The sequence below is a fragment of the Phyllostomus discolor genome, chromosome 9, assembly GCF_004126475.2.
Source record: "Phyllostomus discolor isolate MPI-MPIP mPhyDis1 chromosome 9, mPhyDis1.pri.v3, whole genome shotgun sequence".
NCBI lineage: Eukaryota > Metazoa > Chordata > Mammalia > Chiroptera > Phyllostomidae > Phyllostomus > Phyllostomus discolor.
Window position 1 is genome coordinate 39,079,537 of NC_040911.2, and position 26,196 is coordinate 39,105,732.

At 35.6% G+C, this 26,196-nt stretch overlaps 1 protein-coding gene and 1 non-coding gene across 4 annotated transcripts in view; one reads left to right on the forward strand and one right to left on the reverse strand.

The window, feature by feature from the left end:
• MIB1 (mindbomb E3 ubiquitin protein ligase 1) overlaps positions 1 to 26,196 on the reverse strand; it is a 124,865-nt gene that overhangs the window by 56,408 nt on the left and 42,261 nt on the right. For all 3 annotated transcript variants that reach the window (XM_036009221.1, XM_036009220.1, XM_028523921.2), the window contains 4 exons: positions 23,786 to 23,969; positions 19,492 to 19,636; positions 17,407 to 17,540; positions 6,092 to 6,199 (listed from right to left, as the gene is read on the reverse strand). In XM_036009221.1, coding sequence (XP_035865114.1) covers positions 6,092 to 6,199; positions 17,407 to 17,540; positions 19,492 to 19,636; positions 23,786 to 23,969 — 571 coding nt within the window. The remainder of the gene's footprint in view (positions 1 to 6,091; positions 6,200 to 17,406; positions 17,541 to 19,491; positions 19,637 to 23,785; positions 23,970 to 26,196) is intronic.
• On the forward strand, positions 23,652 to 23,714 carry LOC114507147. Its single transcript, XR_003685418.1, has one exon. It is a non-coding gene; the product is annotated as a U7 small nuclear RNA (small nuclear RNA).

The following is a 26,196-nucleotide window of genomic DNA, read 5'->3' on the forward strand; positions in this document are numbered from 1 at the left end:
AAGATTTTCTCTTTATCTTTAACCTTTGGCATTTTAATTTTGATGTGTCTTGTTGTGGTCCTCTTTGCATCCATCTTGTTTGGCCTTCTCTGTGCTTCATGGACTTGTATCTCTGTTTCCTTTACCAAATTAGGGAAGTTTCCTTTCATTATTTTTTCAAATATGTTTTCAATTTCTCGCTCTTCCTCTTCTCCTTCTGGCACCCCTATGATTCAGATGTTGGTAAAGACCCAGGGGTTCCTTAGACTATCCTCATTTTTTTTTTAATTCTTTTTTCTTCCTGCTGTTCTGATTGAACTCTTTTTCTCTTGCTTGTGTTCCAAATCATTGATTTGATTCTCTGCTTCATCCGCTCCAGTGTTGGTTTCCTATGGATTTTTCTTTATTTTACTTAATGCAACCTTCATTTCTGCCTGTATCTTTTTTATGCTGTTGAAGTACCCAATTGCTTCCTGAAGCATCCTGATAACCACTGTTTTGAACTGTGTATCTGATAGATTGGTTATCTCCACTTCATTTAGTTCTTTTTCTGCAGATTTGTTCTGTTCTTCCATTTGGGCCATATTTCTTTGTCTCCTCATTTTGGCAGCCTCCCTGTGTGTGTTTCTGTGTATTAGGTAGAGCTGCTTTGACTCCCTGTTTTAGTACACTATTGCAGAAAGTGCCCCTGTAAGTTGTATTGGGTGAAGCCTCAGGTAATCACTACTCTGTTGCTCTTGGGTGGGGTGGTGCTTGGAGAAGGGACTAGGCCACTGGTGTTTTGCCTGGGAGGAAGCCGTGGTACTCGCCCTGTTGCCAGTCACTTCACTTTCTCCCATGTCACTGGTGCCCTTCCAGCTGTTGCTCTGGTGCTGAATCCCAGAGGGGGCGTGTCTGTGTGTGCCCTCAGCCCATTGAGAGACCTTTAAGAAGAATCTCTTGAGAATCCCATAGTTTCTTCTGCCACCCCACCTACCTCTGGTTTTTACAGCCAGAAGTTATGGGGACTTATTTTCCTGGCACTAGAATCCTGGGCTGGGTGGTCTGGTCTGGGGCTGGGATCCCTCACTCTCAAGTTGTCCCTCCTGGTTTTTGTCTACCACACAGGGAAGCAGGACTGCCTAGCCACACTTCCGCCACTCTGTGCCTCTCCACCTCTCCATTCTTCTCCACCTCTCCACACCTCCTCATGCAGCTCCATATCTCTGCTGCTCCTATCCATCTGGATAAATGTGGCTTCTTTAAAGCCTTGGTTGTCGGACTTCCATACAGCCCAATTTCTGACAATTCTGGGTAATATTTGTGTGGTAGTCTAGCTGTATTTTTTTTCTATAGTTGTGCAAAAAGGCAAAACGTGTTTACCTGTACCTCCATCTTTACTGGAAGTCGCCATCTACATATCTTCTTTGGAAAAATGTCTATTTGAAACCTGTAATATTTGAATTGGGTTCTTTTGTTGAGTTTTAAATTTTCTATATAGTCTGGATATCAATCCCTTACCAGATATATGACTTGCCAATATTTTTCCCTATTCTGTAGGTTGCCTCTTTACTATTGATATTATACTTTGGTGCACCAAAGTTCTTAATTTTCATTAAATGCAATTTGTATATTTCTTTTTTTGTTTACTGTGCCTTCAATGTCACACCCAACAAATCATTGCCAAATCTCATGTGTGAGGCTTTAACTTATGTTTTCCTCTAAAAATTTTATACTTTTCACTTTTAAATTTAGGCCTTTGATCTATTTTGGGTTAATTTTATATGCAATGTTAGGTAAAAGTCCAACTTCATTCTTTTGTACATGGATACCTGGTTTTTCCAACACTATTTTTTGAGAAGACTATCCATTCCCCATTGGATGGTCTTTGCATTCTGGTCAAAAATCATTTAACCATGTATGCAAAGGTTTATTTCTGGGCTCTCTATATTATTCCATTGGTTTATATGTCTGTCTTTATGCCAGGACCGCAGTGGTTTAATTACTGTAGCTTTATAGTAAGTTTTGAAACCAGGAAGAATGACTCTTTTGAATTTGTTCTTTTCTCAAGACAGTTTTGGCTATAGGGTACCTTGAGATGACATACTGAATTTCAGGATCGATTTTTCTATTTATGCAAAAACAAAAACCATCACTGGGATCTTGATAGGCATTGCACTGAATATGCAGATCACTTTGGCTAGCACTGACATCTTAACAATATTAATTATTCCAATTCACGAACATGGGATATGTTTCTAAATTTTACTTAAGTCTCCTTTGATTTCTTTCAGCAATAATTTTGAGTTTTCATTGCATAAGTTTTTCACCTCCTTGGTTAAATTAATTCCTAAGTATTTTATTCTTTTTCATGCTATGTAAATGAAGTTGTTTTCTTATGTTTTCTACAGATTGTTCATTGTTAGTGTACAGAACAACTGACTTTTGTGAGTTGACTTTGTATCCTGCTACTCAGCTGAATTTCTTAATTAATTCTTTAGGGTTTTCCACATGTAAAATTATATCATCTGCAGAGATAATGTTATTTCTCCTTTCAAATGTGGATGCCTTTTGTTACTTTGTTTTTTGCCTTACTGCTCTGGCTAGGACCTGAATTAACATACATCCCCAAGAACTATGTACACCAATTCTTAGAGACATTTTGGATGTTATTATTCTGAGTCCTGAATTGTTTTTAGAAAAGAATCTCCTTTAACTGACTAATATGAAGTCCATTTGCCCATTCCTTCACAGCTTTTCAGTTAAATAAAATTTTTCCAGTTTTCTTTTCATTAACTAGATAAGCAGAATCAGACAGAATTAGTAACTGTTTCTAGAGAAACTACTAACTTCCACCAATTGGAAAGAAATGGGTAGTAGGAATGCTCAAATACAGGCAATAATACCTTAAATTCCCATGGTGTTGTATACTATAAATGTTATTTTAATTATTTCTCTAATTCCACACTCCAATCCTTTAAGTTATCATAAATGAGAAAACTGAAGCTTTTATAAATTAAACTTTCTGCCCAATACCAAATGGGGTTTTTGACCAAGTCCAGTATTGTTCCATACAATTAATCCTCTCCATTCAAAAACAGTTTTCATTAACCTTAAATGATAAAACCGATACAAATTTCCTGATAACTTCAATATATATTTGAAAACTTATTTTGAAGGACACACTTTTTCAAACTGGTCTCCCCTTCACACTTCCACACCTTTACTATTATACTTCATCAACAGGAAAAAAAATACTGAGTTCCTGAAGAATCCAAAATTAGCTCACCTATATCAATACAAATAAGATCTCACAGTCCTTGGTGCCTTTACCTATACATTAGGAGGGAAACAATGTAATCCTACTCTACTCAGTAGGTCACACATGGAGATAACCAAAGTAGCTCTTGGAAACAAAGTAGCTCTTTAAGTTTTCACTAAGAAGAGAAATAGGAAAATGTATTTTATCCCATAGTCAAAAGATGTGATGGAGACAACATAATTTTATTTGATAACAGCTTAAAGCAATTTAAAAATATGCAATAATCATCAATACTAGGGGTCAGAAAACTTCTCTGTGAAGGGCCAAAGTATTTTAGGTTTTACAAGCCATGCAGTTTCTTGGCACAACTATGCAACTACTCAACTCTGCAGTTTTATCACAAAAGCAGCCATACACAACAAATAAATGAGTGTATTGTATTCTAATAAACTACAGAATACAAATAGAGTCTGGATTTGGCCTGTGGGCTACAGTTTGTGACTTCTGATGTGCACTACCTTGAGTCTACTTCCTCATACAATTTTTTTTAAAACTGCAGAATGAGACAACTAGAGAAGAAACATACTATTCTCATTATTTTTAGCTAACCTCAAAACTTCTAATAAAATTAGATTTTCAAAGATCCTAACAATTGTTTTTAAGTATATTAAAGGTATGACAAAGTTTTTTTTAAAGAATACTTATCTTTTAGGATACATACTAAAATATTTACAGACGAAATGTGTCACTGCTTCAATATAAGTCAGTGGAGGAGTGAGGGTAAAGGGTACAGATAAGATAAAATTGGCCATGAAAAATAACCGAACTGGGGTACTGGGTACATAGGATTCATTATACTATTCTATTTCTATATATGTGGAAAATTTCCAATAATTTCAAATCACTTTGTAAACAACGTGGAAAATAATGAACCACAAATTTAAATGCATTTACCAAATTAACTATTTTCTCCATCTTTTAAACTAGGGTTTCTTAACTTCAGCACTACTGGCATTTCAGGCCAGATAATGCTTTATTGTGGGAGCTGTCCTGTGCTCTGCAGGATGTTTAGTAGCATCCTTACTCTCTTCCCATTAGAAGTACTCCTCCAACCCGGCAAGGAGTTGTGTCAATCAAAAAAATGTTCCCAACTGAAAATCAATGTTTTAAAACAAACTATATTGCTGCCTATGATAGATAATGTCACTTTTTATATTCTAGAAAAATGAGACTGATGAATTTTTGTTTTAGTCTTAGGTGATAAATTGTATTTATATTTTAACCTATTTTTAAATGTAGTTTTTCTTTAAACAACTGAGAAGTTATGTTATTAATTTAACCTGATGTGTAAATATTCCCTTTTCACATTATTTCTAGCGATTACATAAACATACAATGGTTTTTAAAATAGAAAATGCACGGAATAGAAATCTAAATGAGGAAGTATGGTAGAAGTCTACACGTATTTCCCTGTTTTCGTAACAGACACAGTTTTCAAACTGAAAGATAAATTATTTACAAACTCCTAACCTACTATGCCTCATTCCAACTCCAACATTACCTCGTTTATAGTATTGACTAACCATTTGTCTTGTATTTGAGTTTAATTAAGGCAAAAAGAAGCCTACTTTTGAAAACCAGTGCCCACTTTGTTCCCAACCCCACAGCCATAGCACCCCTATTCTAAACAGCCAGCCTCTCATGTGAACAATAAATATTTAGAAATACAAATTTATGGATAGTCTCTATGTTTCCACGTTTAATATTTAAATTCTGAATTAAATTAATTTCTGAATTAGAAAGCATACTTTTTCAAAGGTAGGCAAAAAGAAATGTGGTTTTTCAGCTTCTTGCCTTATTAGCTATAATCAAAAGGGCTTTGATATTTTAGTAGTTGTTACTACTGTAGTTTCTAAATTCATTAAATTAAAAAATGGATATTCCATAGGCCAAACTAAAATAAAATAACAAAATGAAGTAACTGCCTGTCACTTACAAAATGCTAAATTTAAATTAAGTCTTTCTTGCATTTCCAAAAAACTTTGTAACACATACTGGGTTCCTAAATTCACAACCAAGAATGATGTGACTTAAAAATTACTACTGTAAAAACAAAATCAAATTATATAATCTCATTCATAAAGACATCATACAGCTTACAGACATCTAATATATTAATATGGAAATTTAATTTGAACAAAACTGTAACATTCTGCCTAGTATAACTTTGAAAGAATCTTATTCCTAAATAATATTGCACTAGACTGAAAGAAATGTAATTCTAATATCATTTTTAGGAATGAGGTTATAGTTAATTACAACAAAGGAAACCTTCTTTTACATGACCTATATAGATTCTCAACTGAAATTCCAGTGGTAGTACGAAATTTTTATTTTCCATTAATGAGAATATACTCTAAATTAAATTAAGCATAAACATATAGAATGATAAACATGCATTGCAAAATCTTCAAAGATTCACATTAAGGTCAAGAAACAATAAGACTAAACAAAGTCTAATACAGGTTCACTTATGAGGAAAAAGAACATAATGAAGGTCTCTGAGTGTCACTCAGAAAAAATCTTGATCTGCGTGATTTATTGTCTCCTTCCCTCAACTTCCCAGTATAATTCTTCAGTGGAATATTACTGGGTTTCCAACAGCAGTTGGGACTATTTCCAAGAGTATTGAGGGGGTCACAGAAAAAACAAGAAATACTTCAAGTTGTTTTTTGTCAATTTTTTTTTTCAATGAGAAAAGCCTTAGGTCAATATTAAATTTCAAAAATCAAAACAATTCATCTAATGCTATAGAAGTACCATTTCTAGGACATTTTTACTTAAAATATTTTTCAGGCTTAGTTTAATTACCTCTGCTTCTACGTCCACATTCTGTTTTAAAAGTAATTTCAAAATGTCGACATGTCCATTCTGACTTGCAGCTTGCATAGCTGTGTGGCCAGCACATTGTCCATTTACCTAAATGTTAAAAAAAAGGATGAAGAAATGTCACAAATCAGAAAGAGCCAATATATACATGTAGTGACATTTTAAATTTGGCACACTGTATGACTCTATGAAAATAATTTAATTGGTGTTCCATATATCCTAGAACCAAACACCAGACACTGTTTTCTCTCATTAAAAGAAGGAATGCAGGCACTTTTTAAAATGAAAGTTCCACTGCTCAAAGAGCTATAAAAGAACTGTTTAGTAACCTACAAACTTGAAAAGAAAGGGGGGATGAAGAGAAGTTAGTTACATTAGTTTTGTATATTTACTTCTATGTGAATTAATAAAACTCCGAGCCTATTTCAATGAAAAAAGCAATGAGATAAATAGAAAATGTTTAGAAAAAATAGTCTACTACAGTGTAAATATTTTTAATTCACCAACTGAATACCAATTATAAGCAAACTACCATGAGGCTATACATAAGTGAGTTACCAGGGTAGCTATATATAGCTATTCTACCATGAGCAGTAATTTCCAACCTTGTCTATACTTCAGATGTTGTGTAAATGTATAACTTACCCAAGAACATACCCAAAACTAATTGCAATGCCTTAATCCTACCTCATGTATTCTCATCCATAAAACCATAAAAAACAATTAAGGATGCTATCCTGACCAGATATATTTATATCCTGTTCCTCCTGAGACCACACTAAAAAGACAATAAAGTAATTTAAAACATAAAAAGCCATAAAGACAGGAGGAAAGGGAAAGCTAACATCAAAAAAATGAGGAAAAGCAACACATTTTTGAAAAAGAGAAAGCAGATGGAAAAGTTTTGACTTTACACAGAAGAGGAAAACAAAGCTTGAGAACCCCAGACAAACTCAAAGCCCACAAATGCAAACATATGAGAGAGCTAACAACAGGAACTCCAAATGTGCATCTGATGTGCAACAGCCACAGGCCAAGCAGGCCCATTCCTTGCACCCAAAGACAGAGCACTAGCAGCCATGCATCTAGGCCACAGGCAGGAAAAAGAAGGTTTCTTTTCTCAAACAACTTAACAACCATAGGAAACAGGCCCCTACAGGGTGGCATCTATATATAGCTATATATATAGCCCCCCAACATTCTATATACACACAATCACCATAATGTAAAGTCAGTCACCAAGTCCTATCCAAGTAAAGAGGGCTACCAATTAGCTTTTCAACATCAGATATGAATTGAAACTAAGGATCAGAGATTTGAGGAAGACCTCCAATACAAAAAAAGGACAAAATAAAATAATTCAGGACTTTCGGCCAAGATGGAGGCATAGGTGAACACACTGTGCCTCCTCACACAACCAAACTTAAGGACAACAAAAATTTAGAAACAAAAAACAACCAGGACAGACAGAAAATTGAACTGTATGGAAGTCCCAACAACCATTCATCTAGACAGGTAAGAGGGGCAGAGTTGGTGGCCAGCGGAGAAGGGTCCAGTAGGAAAAACCGGTAGCTGGCAGACCCCTGGCGCGCAGGGTGCAGGCAGGGGCTAGCGGACCCCAGTGGCAGACCCCGGGTGTGGGTACAGGGAGGCAACAAGCAGACCCAGTGAAGCGCACAAGGCAGCTGGTTGTCTGCAATCACACATTCCCACACAGATAAACCAGGTGAAAATGGGCAGCGAGACAGACCACACAACCCAGGGCCCCAGAGCCAGGAAATAAAGACTAAAAGCACTGATTGAAAACACTTGTGTAGGTTGAGGTGCTGGGAGAAACTCCCAGCCTCCCAGGAGAGTTCCTTGAAGAGACCCATAGTGTCCTAGAACATACACAAACCCACCCACCCGGGAACCAGCACCAGAGAGCCCAATTTGCCTGTGGGAAACAGCAGAGGGGACTGAAATCCAACAGAGAGCGGAGTTGGGCCATTGTTCCCTCTCTGACCCTGCCCCCACATACAACATCACAACCCAGTGACTGGGTTGCCCCGCCCTGGAGAACACCTAAGGCTCCGCCCCTTATACATAACAGGCGCAACCAGACCCCCCCCCCACCAAAAAAAAAAAAGCTCATACAGAAGAACAAATGAAAGCTTCGGAGCCAATATTTTAAGCAACCAAGAGATAGCCAACCTATCAGATGCACAGTTCAAAGCAATGGTGATCAGGATGCTCACAGAATTGGTTGACTTTGGTCGTAAATTAGATGAAAAAATGAAGGCTACACTAAGTGAAATGAAGAAAAATGTACAGGGAATCAATAGTGATGGAAAGAAAACTGGGCCTCAAATCAACAGAGTGTACCAGAAAGAAGAAAAAACTACAATCAGAAAATAATGAAGAAATAAGAATTTTAAAAAATGGAGAGGCTTAGGAACCTCCAGGACATCTTTACATGTTCCAACATCCGAATTATAGGGGTACCAGAAGGGGAAGAGGAAGAGCAACAGATTGAAAACGTATTTGAACAAATAATAAAGGAGAACTTCCCCAATCTGGCAAAGGAAATAGACTTCCAGGAAGTCCAGGAAGCTCAGAGAGTCCCAAAGAAGTTGGACCCAAGGAGGAACACACCAAGACACATCATAATTACATTACCCAAGATTAAAATGAAGAAGAGAATTCTAGAAGCAGCAAGAGATAAGGGGACAATCACCTACAAAGGAGTTCCCATCAGACTGTCAGCTGATTTCTCAAAAGATACCTTACAGGCAAGAAGGGGCTGGAAAGAAGTATTCCAAGTCATGCAAGGCAAGGACCTCATCCAAGATTGCTCTATCCAGCAAAGCTCTCATTTAGAATGGAAGGGCTGATAAAGTACTTGTCAACTAAGGTCAAGTTAAAGGAGTTCATCACTACCAAGCCCTTATTTTATGAAATGTTAAAGGGACTTAGCTAAGAAAAAGAAGATAAAAAAATATGAACAGTAAAAAGGAAACTCACAGTTATTAACAACCACACCTAAAACAAAAGCAAAGTAAGCAAACAACTAGAACAGGAACAGAACCACAGAAATGGAGATCACATGGAGGGATAGCAACAGGGGAGTGGGAGGAGGAGAGAGAGGGAAAAGGTACAGAGAATAAGTAGCATAGATGGTAGGGAGAAAATGGACAGGGGGAGGGCAAGAATAGTATGGGAAATGTAAAAGCTAAAGAATTTATGACATATGGACATGAATTAAAGGGGGGAATGTGGGTGGGAGAGGGTGTGCAGGGGGGAGGGCAGTGAAGGGGCAAATGGGACAACTGTAATAGAGTAATCAATAAAATATATTTAAAATAAATAAAACAGTTAAAAAAACTAAAAGAAAAAAGAAAAGAAGTGATGGGAAAACTGACTTGGCAATCCAGAGACACAATTTGTTGCGAGGACAGTGTACCAACAGCAAAGAACGACATTTCAGACAAAGTAAACTGGCATTCAAGAGAAAGTCTCTTGGTTTTCAGGTTCCAGATGACAGAGTAGGAAGACCCTGAGCTCACCACCTCTCATTGACACCAAAACTACAACTACATATATACAACTATCTCTGAGAATGTCATGAAAGACTTTTCTGCAGCTACAGATATAAAGAAAAAGCCACACTGAGACAGGTAGGAGGAGTAGAGACTAAGTCGTGTTAGCACCCACCAAACAACCACTTCTTGTGCTGGCCCACAAGTGGGAGAGATATCACAACCAAAGAGGTCCCCCACAAAGAGCAAGGGGTCTGAGCCCCAGCCCATGGAACCTATACCAAGAAGAGAAGCCCCTATAACATCTGGCTTTGAAAACCAGCAGGAATTACTTTTGGAGAGCTGAAGGGCTGTAGGAAATCAAAACTGTGCTCCTTCCAAGTCCCAGCACAGAAGCAGCAGTTTAAAAAACACCCGGGTCATTCATAAAGGTGATATATTGACTAATTTTAGGGCATGTGCTGGAGGATTATGGAACTATTGGAACTTTATCCAGGATAAAAAGTGGTGGTGGTCATCATTTTTTCCCCTTTCTTTACTCTCCTTCCACCTAGCTGATCTGATACTGGCAGGCCCATTTCTGACACTCTCCATTACAACTTTTTAACACTGCTAAACCCACCCTGATGTTTACCTGAGGACTCACCCAGGCTGATACCCCTCCTCCAAAGTGGTTCCTGCTCGGCCATACCCAGTGGGCAGCCTCAGTTGGCATCAACAAACAACAGTGTGTCTGCAATTCAAGGCTGAGACTTGCAGTGAGTCACACCAAAGGCCTACCTGCACACCAGCACACTGCAACAGTCACAGTCAGGCCTCATCCAACCAGGCCAGGGTCAAGCCTCAGCTATCAGTGTGACCATAGCACAAGAGGCCAAACTAGTCCACAGAGGAGCACCTCTGGAGCACCTGGCTCTCATGAAAAAGAAGGATTTCATCCCAGGGCCCCCCAGGGTACCTTCTAAATAAGCCACTTTTTCAAGACCAGAAGACATAGCTAATCTCCCTAATACATAAAAACATACAGGCAAAATGAGAAGACAAAATAATAGGTTCCAAACAAAAATACAGAGGACAAAAATCCCTGAAAAAAGTTCTAAATGAAGAGATAAGCGGTCTACTAAATAAATAGTTCAAAGTAACAGTCAAAAAGGTGCTTTAAAAAACTCTTCAGGAAAGTGGATAAAATCAGTGAGAATTTCAACAAACATAAGAATTGTGGAAAAGAACCTATCAGAACTAAAGAATAACACAACTGAAATGAAAAAAATATACGAGGGAAACAAAAGCAGATTGGATGATATAGAAGAATAGATCAGCAATCAGAAAGGTAAGATAGTGGAAACCACCCAACTGGAAGATAAAAAAAAATTCTAAAGATTGAGGATAACATAAGGGACCTCTGGAACACTATTAAGAGTACTAACATCGAATTACAGGGTCCCAGAAAGAAAAGAGAGGGAGAGGGATACAAACCCTATTTGAAGAAATAAAGGCCAAAAACTTCCCTAACCTGACAAAGAAAACAGAGATCAAAGTCCAGGAGGGCTACAGAGTCCCAAACAAGATGAACAAAGAGATCCACATCCAAGACACATTATAATTAAATTGTTAAAAATTAAAGAAAGAATCTTAAAAACAGCAAGAGGAAAACAACTAGCTATACAAGGGAATGTGCATCAGTCACTATAAACTGATTTTCAACATAAACTTTGCAGAACATAAGGGGGTGGCACATATATATTCAATATGATGGAGAAAAACCAACAACCAATACTCTACCTGGAAAGGTTATCTCATTCAGAATTGAAGGAGATGGTTTCCCAGATAAGTAAAAGCTAAAGGAGTTCATCACCAATAAACAGGCATTATAAGAAATGATAAAGTGAGTACTTTAGTGAAAAAAAAAAGGCCAAAACTAGAAATAAGAAAATATATGAAAGAATAAAAATCTCACTGGCAAAGGAAAACATACAGTAAAGGTAGCAGATTAATCACTTATAAAGTTAGCATGAAAACAAATAAACTGGCAATATACATTTCTATCAATAATTACTTCAAATGTAAATGGACTAAGTATTCCATTCAAAAGACACAAGGTGGCAGAACAATTTTTTTTAAAAGACTCTTATATATGCTGCCTACATGAGACTCACTTCAGATCAAAAGACACACTGACTAAAACTAAAGGATTAGGAAAAGATGTATCATGTAAAATAAAAAGAAAAAAAAGCTGGGGTAGCAATACTTACACTAGACAAAGTAGACTATAAAACAAAGGCTACAGGACTTTTCCAAAATCTCTCAAGGGTTCACAAACCCCAAGCAAGCAGTGTCTTGCTTTGGTGTTCCCCATACCTCTGCTAACTGGTCCCAAGCCTAGCACAAGAAGCAGCCATCTGCAGACTGCTCAGTAACTCATGACAGTTGTTTCTAGGCAGGGCACAAGTGGCAGATGATTTCAGCCTGCACATCTAGGAAGGCCCTAGAGCCAACATACCCAGTGGACAGCTTCAGACCACATCAGAGCACCACTCAATCACTTCTAGGAGAAACACACTCAAAGGGCAGACTCATTAGGCACAAAAACCCTGCTGAAGCCACTCTGCTCCATGCATGGGGTCAGCCCCTGCACAGAAGCTCCTCCTCTGTAGTTGTGGTCAGTCCTCACAGCTGACTGGCTTGAGTGTAAATCCCTCCTGCTTCGGTGCCAACAGCATTCAAGGGGCCACAGGGCCCTACAAGACACCTATGACATTAGGCTACTCTACCCAGATTGGGAGACATCCCAACAGCAGCTCCACCTAATATATAGAAACAAACACAGGGAGGCAGCCAAAACAAGGAGACAAAGAACCATGTCCCAAATGACAGAACAGAACAAAACTCCAGATAAAGAACTAAACAAAATGCAGACAAGCAATCAACTGCATGCAGAGTTCAAAACCCTGGGTATGAAGATGCTCAATAAAGTTAGCGAGCCAGTGGATGAACTCAGTAAGAACTTCAACAAAGAGACAGAAAACATAAATAGAGATAAAAAACATAAAAAAGAACCAGTCATAAATGAAGAATAGAATAACTGAAATGAATATATTAGAAGGAATCAACAGTAGAGTAGATGAAGCAGGGATCAAATCAAAGATTTGGAAGATAAGGAAGCAGAAAATACCCAATCAGAACAGGGAAAAAAAAAGAAATAGAAAAATAAGAATAGTTTAAGGAGCCTCTGGGACAACTTTAGGCATACCAACATTCGCATCAGGAAGGTGCTGGAAGAAGAAAAAGAGCAAGAAATTGAAAACATATTAAAAAAATAATGACAAAAACTTCCTTAACCCAGTAAAAGGAATAGATATCCAAGTTCAGGAAGCGCAGACAGTTCTAAACAAAATGAACCCAAAGAGACCCACACCAAGGCACGTAATAATGAATGCAAAAGGTTAAAGGACAGAATCTTAAAAGCAGCAAGAGAAAAGCAATTAGTTACCTACAAGGGAGCTCCCATAAGACTGTCAGCTGATTCCTCAAAAGAAAGCTTGCATGCCAGACAAGACTGGCAAGAAATACTCAAAGTGATGAAAATCGAGGACCTACAACCAAGATCACTCTACCCAACAAACTTATCATTTAGGATCAAAGGACAGAAAAATATCTTCCCAGACAAAAAATGCTTAGGGGGTTCATCACCATCAAATCAGTATTATAAGAAATGTTAAAGACTGTCTTTAAGAAGAAGGAAAAAAGGATTAAAAAAAAAAAAATGGCAATTAATACCACCTATCACCAAATACTTTAAATGCAAATGGATTAAATGTTCCAGTCAAAAGACATATGATGGCTGACTAGATAGCAAAACAAGACCCTTACTATGTGGTCTACAGAGACTCACTTCAGATTGAAAGACACACACAGACTGAAAAAAGGGATGGAAAAAGATAGTTCATGAAAATGAAATCAAACAAACTAACAAAAAAATCTAGGGTAGCAATACTTACACCAGACAAAATGGACTCTAAAACAAAGGCTATAATAAGAGATAACAAAGGATCCAACAATTCCACTTCTGGGTCTTTATCTGAAGAAACCCCAAACACTAAATCAAAAACACATATGCATCCATATGTTCAATACAGCATTATTTACAAAAGCCACAATATGGAAGCAACCTAAGTGTCCATCAACAGGTGAATGGGTAAGGAAGTAGTGCACATATACAATAAAATTTATGACTCAGCCACAAAAAATGAAATCTTGCCATCTGCAACAATATGGGTGAATCTAGAGGGTATTGTGCTGACTGAATAAGTCAGAAAGAGAAAAACAAATGCCATGATTTCATTTACATGTGGAATCTAAAAAACTAAATAAACAAACAGACCAGAAACAGACTCACAGACACAGAGAACATTTTGACAATTACCATAGGAAAGAGGGTTGGGAAAATGGGCGGAAAAGGTGAAGGGATTGAGAAATACAAATTGGTAGTTAAAGAATAGTCACAGTGATATAAAAAGTACAGCATAGGGAATATAGTCAATGATATTGTAATAACTATGTATGGTGTCAATGGGTACAAGATTTATCAGGGTGATCACCTTGTAAGTTATATCAAGTTTCTACTCACTGGGTTGCACACCTAAAACAAATATGTCAACTATAATTGAAAAATAAAAAATATTTTTTAAGTAGACTTACTTTTAATAACATATCTGAGCAAAAGGCAGAGATTTCCCATATACCTACTGCCCCCATCATGGATGGATGGGTGGGTGGAAGGAAGGAAGGAAGGAAGGAAGGAAGGAAGGAAAACAGACTGGCTGTAACAAAAGATAAAGAAGGATCCAGCACAGCGATTCCTTTTCTGGGTGCTCATCAGAAGTAAGAAAACACTTATGTATGGTTCCAGTTGGGTACTGGAAACTTTGTAAAGTACATGATAGTCTCACCACTATGCTGTACACCTGAAGCTAAAACAAAATAGTATCAAATGTAAACTGTAATTTTAAAAAAATTAATGTAAAAAATAGAAAATAAATTTTTAAAAAGAAAATACTAATTTGAAAACATATATGTACCCCTATGTTCCCTGCAGCATTATTTGCAAAGGCCATGATACAGAAGCAACCTAGGTGTCCATCAATAGATGAATAGATAAGAAGTGATACATACATACACAACGGAATACTACTCAGCCATAAAAAAAAATCTTGCCATTTGAGACAACATGGCTGGACCTAGAGGATATTATGCTAAGTGAAATAAGAGAAGAACAAATACTGTGTATTATTTCACTCTATGTGGAATCTAAAATACTACACAAATGAACAAACAAAACAAACAGATTCATAGATACAGAAAATAAAATTATAGCTCCTAGAGGTTTGGGCAGTGGGGGGATGAGCAAAAATGTAAAGAGCCTGAAGAGATACAAACTTATGGTTATAACATAAATCATGGGGATGTAAAGTACAGCATAGGAAACACAATCAGTAATATCACAATAACTGTACAGTGACAGAGGGTTACTAGACTTCTCATGATGATCTCTTCATAAAATATAAAAATGACAAATCACTATGTTGTACACCTAAAACTAATATAATATTGTACATCGACTATACTTTAATAAAAAAGAACTTTACAACCTGTAATGGTAAGAAAAAAAAGAAAACTTTGGGTATAAAAAACTTCAATTAGAGATGTTCAAGAATTCTTGACATCTAAAAATCAAGAGGATATAGATACTATGAAAACCAAGAAAACTAAAGGGGGAAAAATCCCATTAGAAGAGCTGGAAATTTTTTTTAGTATTATGACACTTTAAAAGTATATCATTGTATTTGTATTCATGGTACAAAACAACCATACCTCACTAAACCTTTTAAAAAAGAAAGTATATCCTTCTAAGAGTGTTCTTTCAATTAAAGGATGGGTTGTATTTACTGTCATTATTTATGGTATCACACTAAAACAGGAGTAAAGTTTTATTTTCTTTTAAGTTTCAATCCACAAAGATAATTAGAACTAGCAATACAGAAACCATACACACACACATACACACAGAGGCATGTATAAGAAATTGGACAGCAGACCTAAACCTGCAGTGAGAAACACCTAGAAAACAACCCTTCTGCCAAGGAAACCCAAAAGGCTCAGAATTAATGACTTCTGAATACAGGAATAATATGATAGGTGCTAAACACAAAAGCATTGGATGACAGTCTGTTTTAAAAGCATTTAGAACCCTGGATTCTCCCACTCTGCACAGCTGAGCTACTCCTCACACTAACAGAAACCTGAAAGTTTATTCTCAGAAAATGGTAGAAAGTCACTAGCCACTGTCAAGGGCGGGACAAAGTACTATACACAGAACTCTTCTGTAAGTATTTACATGCCAAATGCTAAAAAACCCAGGTTCTCTTCCCTTAATCAATATTCATAAGGTTGGCAGCCAGGTTTATATCCAGCAGGAGAATCGAGAGGTCTTTCTAGAGACAGATCAGCCCAAGGGAAAAGAGCTAATGATCAATACTGAGAAATAACCTAAGGAAACATCCAACTAGACCACCCTATAGTGAAGTCCAGAGTTGACAAACCCAGACACACAAAAAAACTTCCAAACAAGCCTTTTACTGACCACTATTGTAGATAAATGGACAACCAAGGATCACCAGACATCTGAACACTGGCCCTCTGACATGAAAAGCTTGTTTGGAAAGGGTTCTAAAGGTGAAAATAGTTGCCACTGAAATGGGACAAGACAACTGAGAAGAAGATGCCATTTTTCCTAACAAATTTTGTAGAACTATTTGTTTTTTTTTTTTAATTTTTAGAATGAACAGCATTGTTAAAAAATAAATAATTCAAAAATCAAATATAACAAAATGTAAATCTACCTAAATGAATATAGAAGAATTCTGACTGCAGTTCAAACACAAAAACATTGGTACTTTAATATTGGAAACAAAATTTTTGTGACATATCTTACAACCAATCAAGAAACCACTCTGTTGTGCTGCTGTAATTGATCTCTCTCAAATAAACCTAAAATGCTACAAGAGCTCATAGGAATAAGATGTTTATACCTTACAATTATAGACCTTTAAACTGTCTGGCATATTTACATAGAAAGGTGTAGCGACAAAAGCCCTCATAACACAGGGGCTGTCACTCCACTTACAATCTTGGCAGGCACTGAACATCACATTGGTGCATGGCAAAGCCAATATATGACTGAGAACCAAAATGGCCCATTTAAATTATGGCTTATGTGAACAGTAAGATTACAACATAAACTTTTAAGATTTACAAAGTACATGACCTCCAATTTATCTGCCTTACAAACTGTGAAATAGTTAATTTCACAGGGAGAGGAGAGTAAAAAGTTTAGATTAAATGTTTTAAAAAGGACAAAATTGCTTATAATATTTATTAAAATCTACTTAAAGCACATAATAATATTCACATGGAAAAAACTCACTGAATTTCCCAAAAGGACACTAACCACTTAAAAACCTAAGTGTAAATTCTGTCAATCATAAAATAAAAAAGGTCACAGTGTTAAAATAAGAAAATTTCAGTATCTTTTTGAAATGCACACTGAAAAATGGTGACTGCTGTCTTCTTTAAAACATCTTAGAAAACAAAGAACTAAAGTACATGTGGCAAAGTCTTAATTATTTAAGTGATGTGGCAAAATCTAAATAATTATTGAAGTATAAAGTTCATTATACTATTATTCTATTTTAGTATGCTTCAAAATTTTTAAATGCTCACATCCACATCTGGTCTTTTTAGCAAATCTTCCACTTTAGCAACATCTCCATTGGCAGCAGCCTTAACTAATTCTTCATTGAGGTCACCAGATTCTTGGGTTTCAAATAACTTCTTCAAGAGTTGGGAGAGTCTTTCTGTAAAACATCAAATAAAGCTGCTAATATAGGAAGGTTTCAAACTTTAACTATAAAAGACAAGCATTAACCATATGCCTATAATATATACGCTTCCTTTTTATTATTTCTATCATTAATGTTATTTTTCTTACTATGCAAGTTATAACTTACTATGTATTTACTTACTATTACTTACTTAATAACTTACTATGTAAGTAATTATAACTTACTATGCAAGTTATAATTACTACTACATATATAAATATATACCATATTTTTCCATGTATAATGTATACTCATGTTTTTGGCCCAAACTTTCAGGAAAAAAATCTTTCATTTTAATTTTTAATTCATTTTGTATTTATTTATATTTAGAATCTTGTTTTTTATATTATAAAGGAATTTTAGCATTTATTTTTGAACACATTATGGTATAAGAAATTTTATGTAACAAATAATTACAAAACATAAGAACAGATACAAGGTATTTCAGGTACTACCCATGTAATGTGCATCCTTATTTTTCCCTCAAAAATTTGGGCAAAAAAGTATACATTATACACAGAAAAATATGGTATATAAAGATGCATTACATTTGACCGCATAAGTATTCTCAGTTTTGTCCAATTCATGTATCTCAAGTTAAAATTTTGGAAAAAGTATAAAGTTACAATAATAATTCAAGAGGTGGAAATCATACCAAAGATATCAGAAATGAACACATCACAAAAGGTCTACCATAATGATACAAACCTCCTTTCAGGTTTTAAGCATACTACTACAATGACTCTGAGCTCAATGCTACAGACCTTAGAATAAATCACATGAATAATTATGATGCAAAAGAAATGTAATCTCTATAGTATCAGGGGGAATACTTTAGGGACAAACCAATTTTCAGCTGCAAATGGACATCTATCTAAGTGTTAACAACATTACTTCAAAGGTGCCAGCTGATTAGTTTAGACTAAAACAAGAAAGAACCAGAGATTTACAGACCCTTTCCTGAAATATTTTTTTTCTAAATAGCATTAATTAGAAGAGAAGCTGCCCCGTTCTGTTACTTAATTCTTGGATCTTCTTACTAGAAAGCAAAGAAATCACAAAGTGGGGCAGCAGATCAGCAAGAGTCCACATTTCTGCAGAGAAGGATATTAACCATCCTCCATGCTTTTAATGTGTATGTAGCCAGCCTGCTGTGATGCCATCTAACCTCATGATAAAAATAAATACCACCTGATTTAAACTTTAAGCACACCAGCAAATTACAGCCGGTAAGAAGGGACAGAAGAGGAGGAAGGAGAATGCAGTACAAAATAAAACTGGAGGTCACTGTATGTTTTCCTTTCTTACCATTTAGTGTTACAGTCCTATCTTCCTTTCCGAATAACAACAATATACATCGGTAACTTATAATCTGTTATAGAATGAACTGAGAGTGTGTACATAAAGCTGAAGCATAGGAAGGAAAGACTGGGCTTGAGCCTACTCAGCATCCAGCATATTCACATCTCAACATGGTTTTCTACTCATTGTGACATGTATAGTAACTCTCACTAAACAGTAAAAGAAAAAAATATGGCTGAGATGTAAAAATATCCAGAAAGAAAGCCATCTGCTAGCAATAATGTTGAAAATGAAAACAATCTCCAGAAAGTGATGGTTCTTTGAGAGGAGAATGCTGAGTTTTACATATCTTAGATTTGAGGTGGAGAAGCTCTCAGTACATGCAAAAGAAAGCACACACTTATGGAACTTTTCCAGTGCATACCTCAGCCAGAACAAAGGTTGTTCATTGTATGAAAAAGGAAAACAAGCTTTGTTAAGTTTAAAAGGTAGTTAACATTCAAGTAAAGTTATGTGATCTGGGAGAAAACATACAACATTACCAGTACATCAGAAATGAGGAATTAGCAAAAGTTCTAATGTAAATCATATTACTTTTAAAGAAACATGAAACAAAACATACCACCAGATGCATTGCTAATGGCTGATCCTGCAGATGCCACTTTGGAAACTGCTGCTGGATTATATGTCCAAGACGTACCACAAACTTCCACCTTTAAATCACTGTCTGAATAAATCTGCTGTACTCGGCCAACTTTACCTAAAGTCTTTTTAAAAATTAGATTAATGTTTCCAAGTCCAAAGTATAAACCATAAAAATCAATCGCCAGTTTTTACATGTTTAAAGAATTCATTTTTCTTTGTTCCTAAAGAAAAACTTTTAAGGGATAATCATGATATTCAATGGGTTATTCATTAGTTACAAACATTAAAAATTACCTTTATTTTTTTTAAGATTTTATTTATTTATTTTTAGAGAGGGAAGGGAGGAAGAAAGAGAGAGAGAAACATCAATGTGCGGCTGCTAGGGGCCGTGGCCTGCAACCCAGGTATGTACCCTGACTGGGAATCGAACCTGTGATGCTTTGGTTCGCAGCCTGCACTCAATCCACTGAGCTACGCCAGCCAGGGCAAAAATTACCTTTAAAAATATCTTAATAAAATAAAACTATTATACTTCCACAAAAATATAAGAAAATAAATCATGAATCTATCTTATTCATAAAAGTTCACAAAATTTTGCTTTTGGATATTCAACCATTTTTTTTCAACCCATTTTTTTTACTCAAAAGGTACATCTTGAGAACTTATAGCTCAAGTAATACAAAATCCATCATCAATCTAGCCTAAAAATATAGTCTGATTTCTCATTTAAAAATTAAATTAAAAAGGGCTCAAAGTTTACAACCATCTTTAAATCCTTTTTAGAATCATGCTGATTCAAAAACTTAAGTGTGTAGAAATAACATGCCTATTAAATGTAATATAAAAAGGGCAATTAGGTATAGAACACAATCAGTAACAGTGGTTCTTACCATGTGGCAAGTGCTGTTCTAATGTTCCTTTTTTTTAAAGGATTTTTTTTTAAATCACCAGAGAACATACTTACTGGTTTTAGAGAGAGAGGTAGGGAGGGAGAAAAAGAGGGACAGAAATATCAGTGTGAGAGAAAAGAACTGATTGGTTGCCTCTGATATTCTTCCTGACTGACCAGAGACCAAACCTGCAACCTAGGCATGTGCCCTGACCAGGAATCAAACCAGCAACCTTCAGTTTACGAGACATCGTCCAACTGACAGCCACACCAGGCCAGGGAGGGCTGTTCTAATGTTTTAAAACAGTGATTTTCAACCTTTTTCATTTCATGGCACATATTACCTAATTATTAAAATTCTGCAGCACACCAAACTGTTATGTTTTTCACCGATCTGACAAAAAAAAAGATATAATTGTGATTAACTTAGAAAAAATAATAATTACCTACCCTTTTTGTCCCAAAGTGACATTTTAAAAAATCAGGTGCCTATACTTGTAAATAAGAATTTCTGGTACCAAGAACTAACCAATCAGATGCAACCTTATTGTGCAACATGACTATTAAGATGCAACTCTATTATATGATCTATATATCTATGATTCAAGACAAGGCATTCACACTAAACAGTTATTGTGGGGTTGGCTGTTGTCATTATTTTTATTTGACAATCTAAGTGAAAAATGGTCAGCGCCCCTGACTAAATAGTCAAGAACTGAATGTTTTAAAAATTCTTCTGGCATAATGGTATGCCATTTGCAGCACAATGGTTCTAAGAACTTTGTATTGACCCACCTAATACCATAATCCTGAAAGTTAAGTGCTAGTATTTGCCCCATTTCAAACTCAGTTTCAAAACTCATCCTCTTAAACACAATAGAACAGCAAATAAAAATACCAGAAATTTGAAGAATAGTAATATTATCTGACCACTTCCTAACCCAGAAAAGAAACTGCCCTTGACTTTTCTTTTTTGACTTCTCTATAGCATCTGACCCCGACTTCTTGAAATTGTTCCCTTAATTTCTAGATGACAGTCTAATCTTTCTGTCTGTTTCTCCCCTTTCTACATTCATGGGCTCCTTTTCCTTCTTCAGATCTCTAAATCTGTTCATTCTCCCAAAATTTATTCTTTTGTTTTTTTACTCTTCTTTCTTAAACCTTTAATCCCCCTGACAACTATTATCTTATTTCAAAAGACTTCAAAAAATATACGCTACTCCTCTAGCCATGCTTTGAAGTTCGCCCCCCAGTACACACCAATTTTAACTTCTCATTAGACATTTCCACTTCTCATTAGGAATTTTCCACCACCATCTCAAACTCTATGAAGCTGCATTCTGTTTTTTCCTCCTTAATTGATCATTATGGAAAATCTCAAACACAGAAAAGTAGACAATAATATATTGAATCTTTATATACTCATCAACCAGATTTAACAATTATCAGCTCATTCTCCCCTCCTATATTATTTCTTTATGTACACTCTTTTTAAATACATAACCCAATGCCATTATCAACCCACTCAAAATTATCAATAATACATAAAATACTAGTCAATGTTCAAATTCCCAATTGCTTCATAAATAATTATTTTTAGTTGGTTTCAATCAAGCCCCAAACAAAATGTACACAATTTTTTTTCCCCCTGTGGAAATTATTTGTTAAAGAAACAGGGTAATTTGTCCTATAGTTTCTTACAATATGAATTTTTCCAATTGATATAGTTCAATAGTTTCATCTGTCTCTGTAAGACATCCTTCAAGTTGGCTGCCAGATTACTTTTAACATGACCTAGAAATTTCTGGTAATTTCCTTGCTATCTAGTATCAGGTTTATCTTTCTATCAAAGAGCTAGAATTAGCCATTTCTCCAAAGATCCCTAGTTCTTTACAGAAGGAAAAGATATTCCAGGACCATAATCTGGGCAATAATGTTGGTTATTGTTACTGGAATGGTCACTATTTCTAGGCCATGTCAAATACAAAGCTAAGATGGCAGAGGGTGGGGGAGTGGGCGGCGGGGGGGGGGGGGGGGGGGGGAAGGGGATGTTTTACTTTGTTTTAGAAGATACAACAGCCTTAACCAGTGTGGCTCAGTTGGTTGGGCACTGTCCTGCAAAGCAAAAAGGCTACCCAGTCAGGGTACATGCCTGGGTTGTGGGTTCAGTCCCCAGTCCAGTCGAGTCGGGGTGTATACAAGAGGCACAGTTCAATGTTTCTCTCCTTCTCTATCTCCCTCCCAGCCCCCTCTCTCTAAAAAATAAATAAATAAATCTTTAAAAGATAAGAATAAATGCAAGTATAGGGTTTTTACATAATCTCTCATATATTACATCTGTATCTCTTTTTTCAACTCTGACTATTCTGGTTCTTAAGATCAGTGGGGATAAAAGAATTAGAATCATCTGTAACTACTCATTTTTTGTCATGTTAAACAAACAATCTCAAAATCATAGCAACACTATCACAATTAGATTTCTAAAAATTGTTAAATATTTCTTTTTCTATGTAGTTCTATGGGCTATATTTCTCCTATAAGGATATAAAGACAAATTACTGTGTTTAAAAATCAGTTGAAACTTCCTTTCTGTATGGTTATGTCAACAGAAAATGCATTTGGGGTTGTTTCATTTTTATACTTTTAGGAGTTTCATTTTTAATTTTGTTTTAAAATTATATAAAATACATGGTTTCAAATCAAATCTGTAAAACAAGACATATTCAAATATGTCTCCCTTCTATCTCTGTTCCCTATATCATATTCCCTTTTTTATATACACTTATTTTTTTTAACTTTATGGTTGGTCTGTTTTTCTCTTTTAAATATAAAGTTTATAGTAAAGCTTTATATTTAACTACAATATATTTTCCAAATAGATAATTTACACGAATACCCTTATATAAATACCCATATTTTCTCCTTTAAAAAATATAAATATATTATCTATTGGTTACCTACTATGTACAATATTGAAATTTGTCATTCTAGTGTTCTTCCTTTTACCCTCTTTCTTCACTAATATTTTGATTTTCAATAATAGTATTTAGTCCCAATTAATGTCTTACCCTTACATTACATGCTCCACTAATAGTTCTATCAAAAAATATCAACTGTTGCCTCTTTTGGACCTTCCCTGGCTTATTTAATGAAATTAGAAAATAAAAGGCATAAGTATGCCTGGCCACCAATAAAGAGCACAATGATTATGTTAATTTAGTTTCTAAAATTAAAGTACTTTAAAAAACTAGTGCTTATAGCTCTTTTTGAATTTGTCTAGTAGGTCCTCCTATCTTTACCAGAAGACCCACCAAAAAAAACAAAACAAAACAAAACAAAACAAAAAAACAAAACCCTACATAACTATTTTATAGATACTTACCGGGAGCATAGCTTCAGCCCATTCTCCATGTCCTCTTTGCAGAAGTTTAATTCTTTCCAGATCATAACAAACTTGTACGAGATCACCCACTTGAAACTGTGAGGTACCTCCTTCTGCACCCTGAGCAGTATCTCCACTTCGGACAATGTTTGCTTTAGTGAGAACAGCAGGATTGAAAGTCCACCTAAGGATCAGAACCACAACTCAAAATGGGTAAGTTTAATTTTAACATAACATATTTTGTTAGGCACTGCAAGAGAAAAAAGCTTTATAACACATCAAAAAAGTAAAGCAATCATTTTCAACTACATCCTGAATTGATTATATTTCCTTTTATAATTTTAAAATACAAATTTAGAAAAAGAATAATCATAGTCTCACCACCCTAATATGACATACTTCTGTGTAGAGTTATTATCCTCTGCTTGTTAAAAAATTGTCATAGCCCTAGCCAAGTGTCTCAGTTGGTTAGAGCACCATCCCATACACCAAAAGGTTCCGGGTTCGATTCCTGATCAGGCACACACCTAGGTTGTGTTTGATCCCCTGTCAGGGCACATACAGGAGGCAACCAATAGATGCTTCTCTCTCACATTGATGTGTGTACGTGTCTTTCTCTCCCTCTCTCCCCCCACCTTTCTCTCTCTCTAAAATCAATAAACATATCCTCAGATGAGGATTAAAAAAGTAAAAATAAAAAATGATACACACTATTAAAAATTAAAACATTCAGAAACATGTAAAGTATGTGAACCTTGACAATCAATATATCTGCCAACAAGGACTCCTCAGGGTTAACTGGGCCCAAGTCTAGCAGCCATTCCAGACAGCAGCCTCTCACTCACTCTGCATTTGAAGGAAAATCTACAAGATAAGGGGCAGCCTCCTGCACTGTGTTCCTGAATCTTGAGTCAATTCTTAAAAGAGAGATCCTGGTTAGGTTCTAAGAGTGCTATAGTTTTGGCTCTTACATTTAGATCTGTGACTCATATTTCTACATGGCATGCAGCAGGGGTCCAATTTCATTCTTTTTTACGCTGATACCTGGTTAACTTAGCACGGTTTACTCTTTATTGTCGCTTTATTTATATTTTTTTAAATTGATGTATAATTGACATTAAACATATCAGCCTCAAGTGTACAATATAATGACTTGTTATTTGTATATACTGTCATCATTATTTGTTGAATAGACTATTTTTTCCTCACTGAACTGTGTTGGACCCTTATCAAAAATCAACTGACCTTAAATGCAAGGGCTTATTTCTGAAGTCTCAATTCTAGTCCATCAATCTCCATATCTATCTTTATGTCAGTAATACACTGTTTGACTACTATAGTTTTGTGGTGAATTTTGGAATCAAAAAGTGTGAGTCCTCCAAATTTTATTCTTTTCTTTCAAACTGTTTTGGCTATTCTGGAACCCTTGAATTTCCATATGAAATTTAGAATCAGCCTGCCAATTTGTGTAAAAAGGTCACTAGGATTTTGACAGGGATTGCACTGACTCTGCTCATTAAGTTGGGGAATACTGCCATCCATTATACGTTGAACTATGTCCCACCCCAAAAGATATGTTTACATCTTAATAATCCCTGATGTCTTCTGAAAGTGACCATATTTAGAAGTAGGATATTACAAATATAATCAAGTTAAAATGAGGTCATATTAAATTAGGGGGGTTCCTACATCCAATGATTGCTGTCCTTATAAGAAGTCATATAAAAACAACTTTTGATTATTTTCTATGTAAAAAACTTTAGATTTTCTAGGGCTTAATTAATTTCCTTCTATGTCTTCTCAAGGCTCTTTCCTCATGGATGCTTAAGTTACAAGTGTTGCCTTAACAAAAATAAAATAGTGGACTGAAGGATTATTTATGTGGCTCTCAGTATCAAATGATTTCCCTACTTTGAATCCATACGAAAATAAAATTTGTACTCGGGGAAAAAAGGTCATGTGAAGACACTGTGACACATCAACTCACAGGGAAGAAGGTCGGTGAAGACAGAGGCAGAGAAATAAGCAATGATTCTACAAAAGCCAATGAATACCAAGACTGCTAGCAACCACCAGAAGGTAGGAAAAAGGCATGGAACAGACTCTCCCTCAGAGTCCCAGAAAAGAGCCCAATCTTGCCAACACCTTGACTTTGGACTTCTCATCTCCAGAATTGTGAAAAAATAAGTTTCTGTTGTTTTAAGCCACCTAGTTTGTAGAAATTTGTTATGGTAACCCTAGGAAACTGATACAGTATCTAAACAATATTAACTTCCAATCTATAAACATAAGATGTCTTTCCATTTATTTAGGTCTTCTTTGATTCCTTCAACAAAGTTTCGTAGTTTTCAGTGTATAAGTCTTGTATTTTTTCAGGCTAAATTTATTAAGTATTTTATTTTTTGTGATAC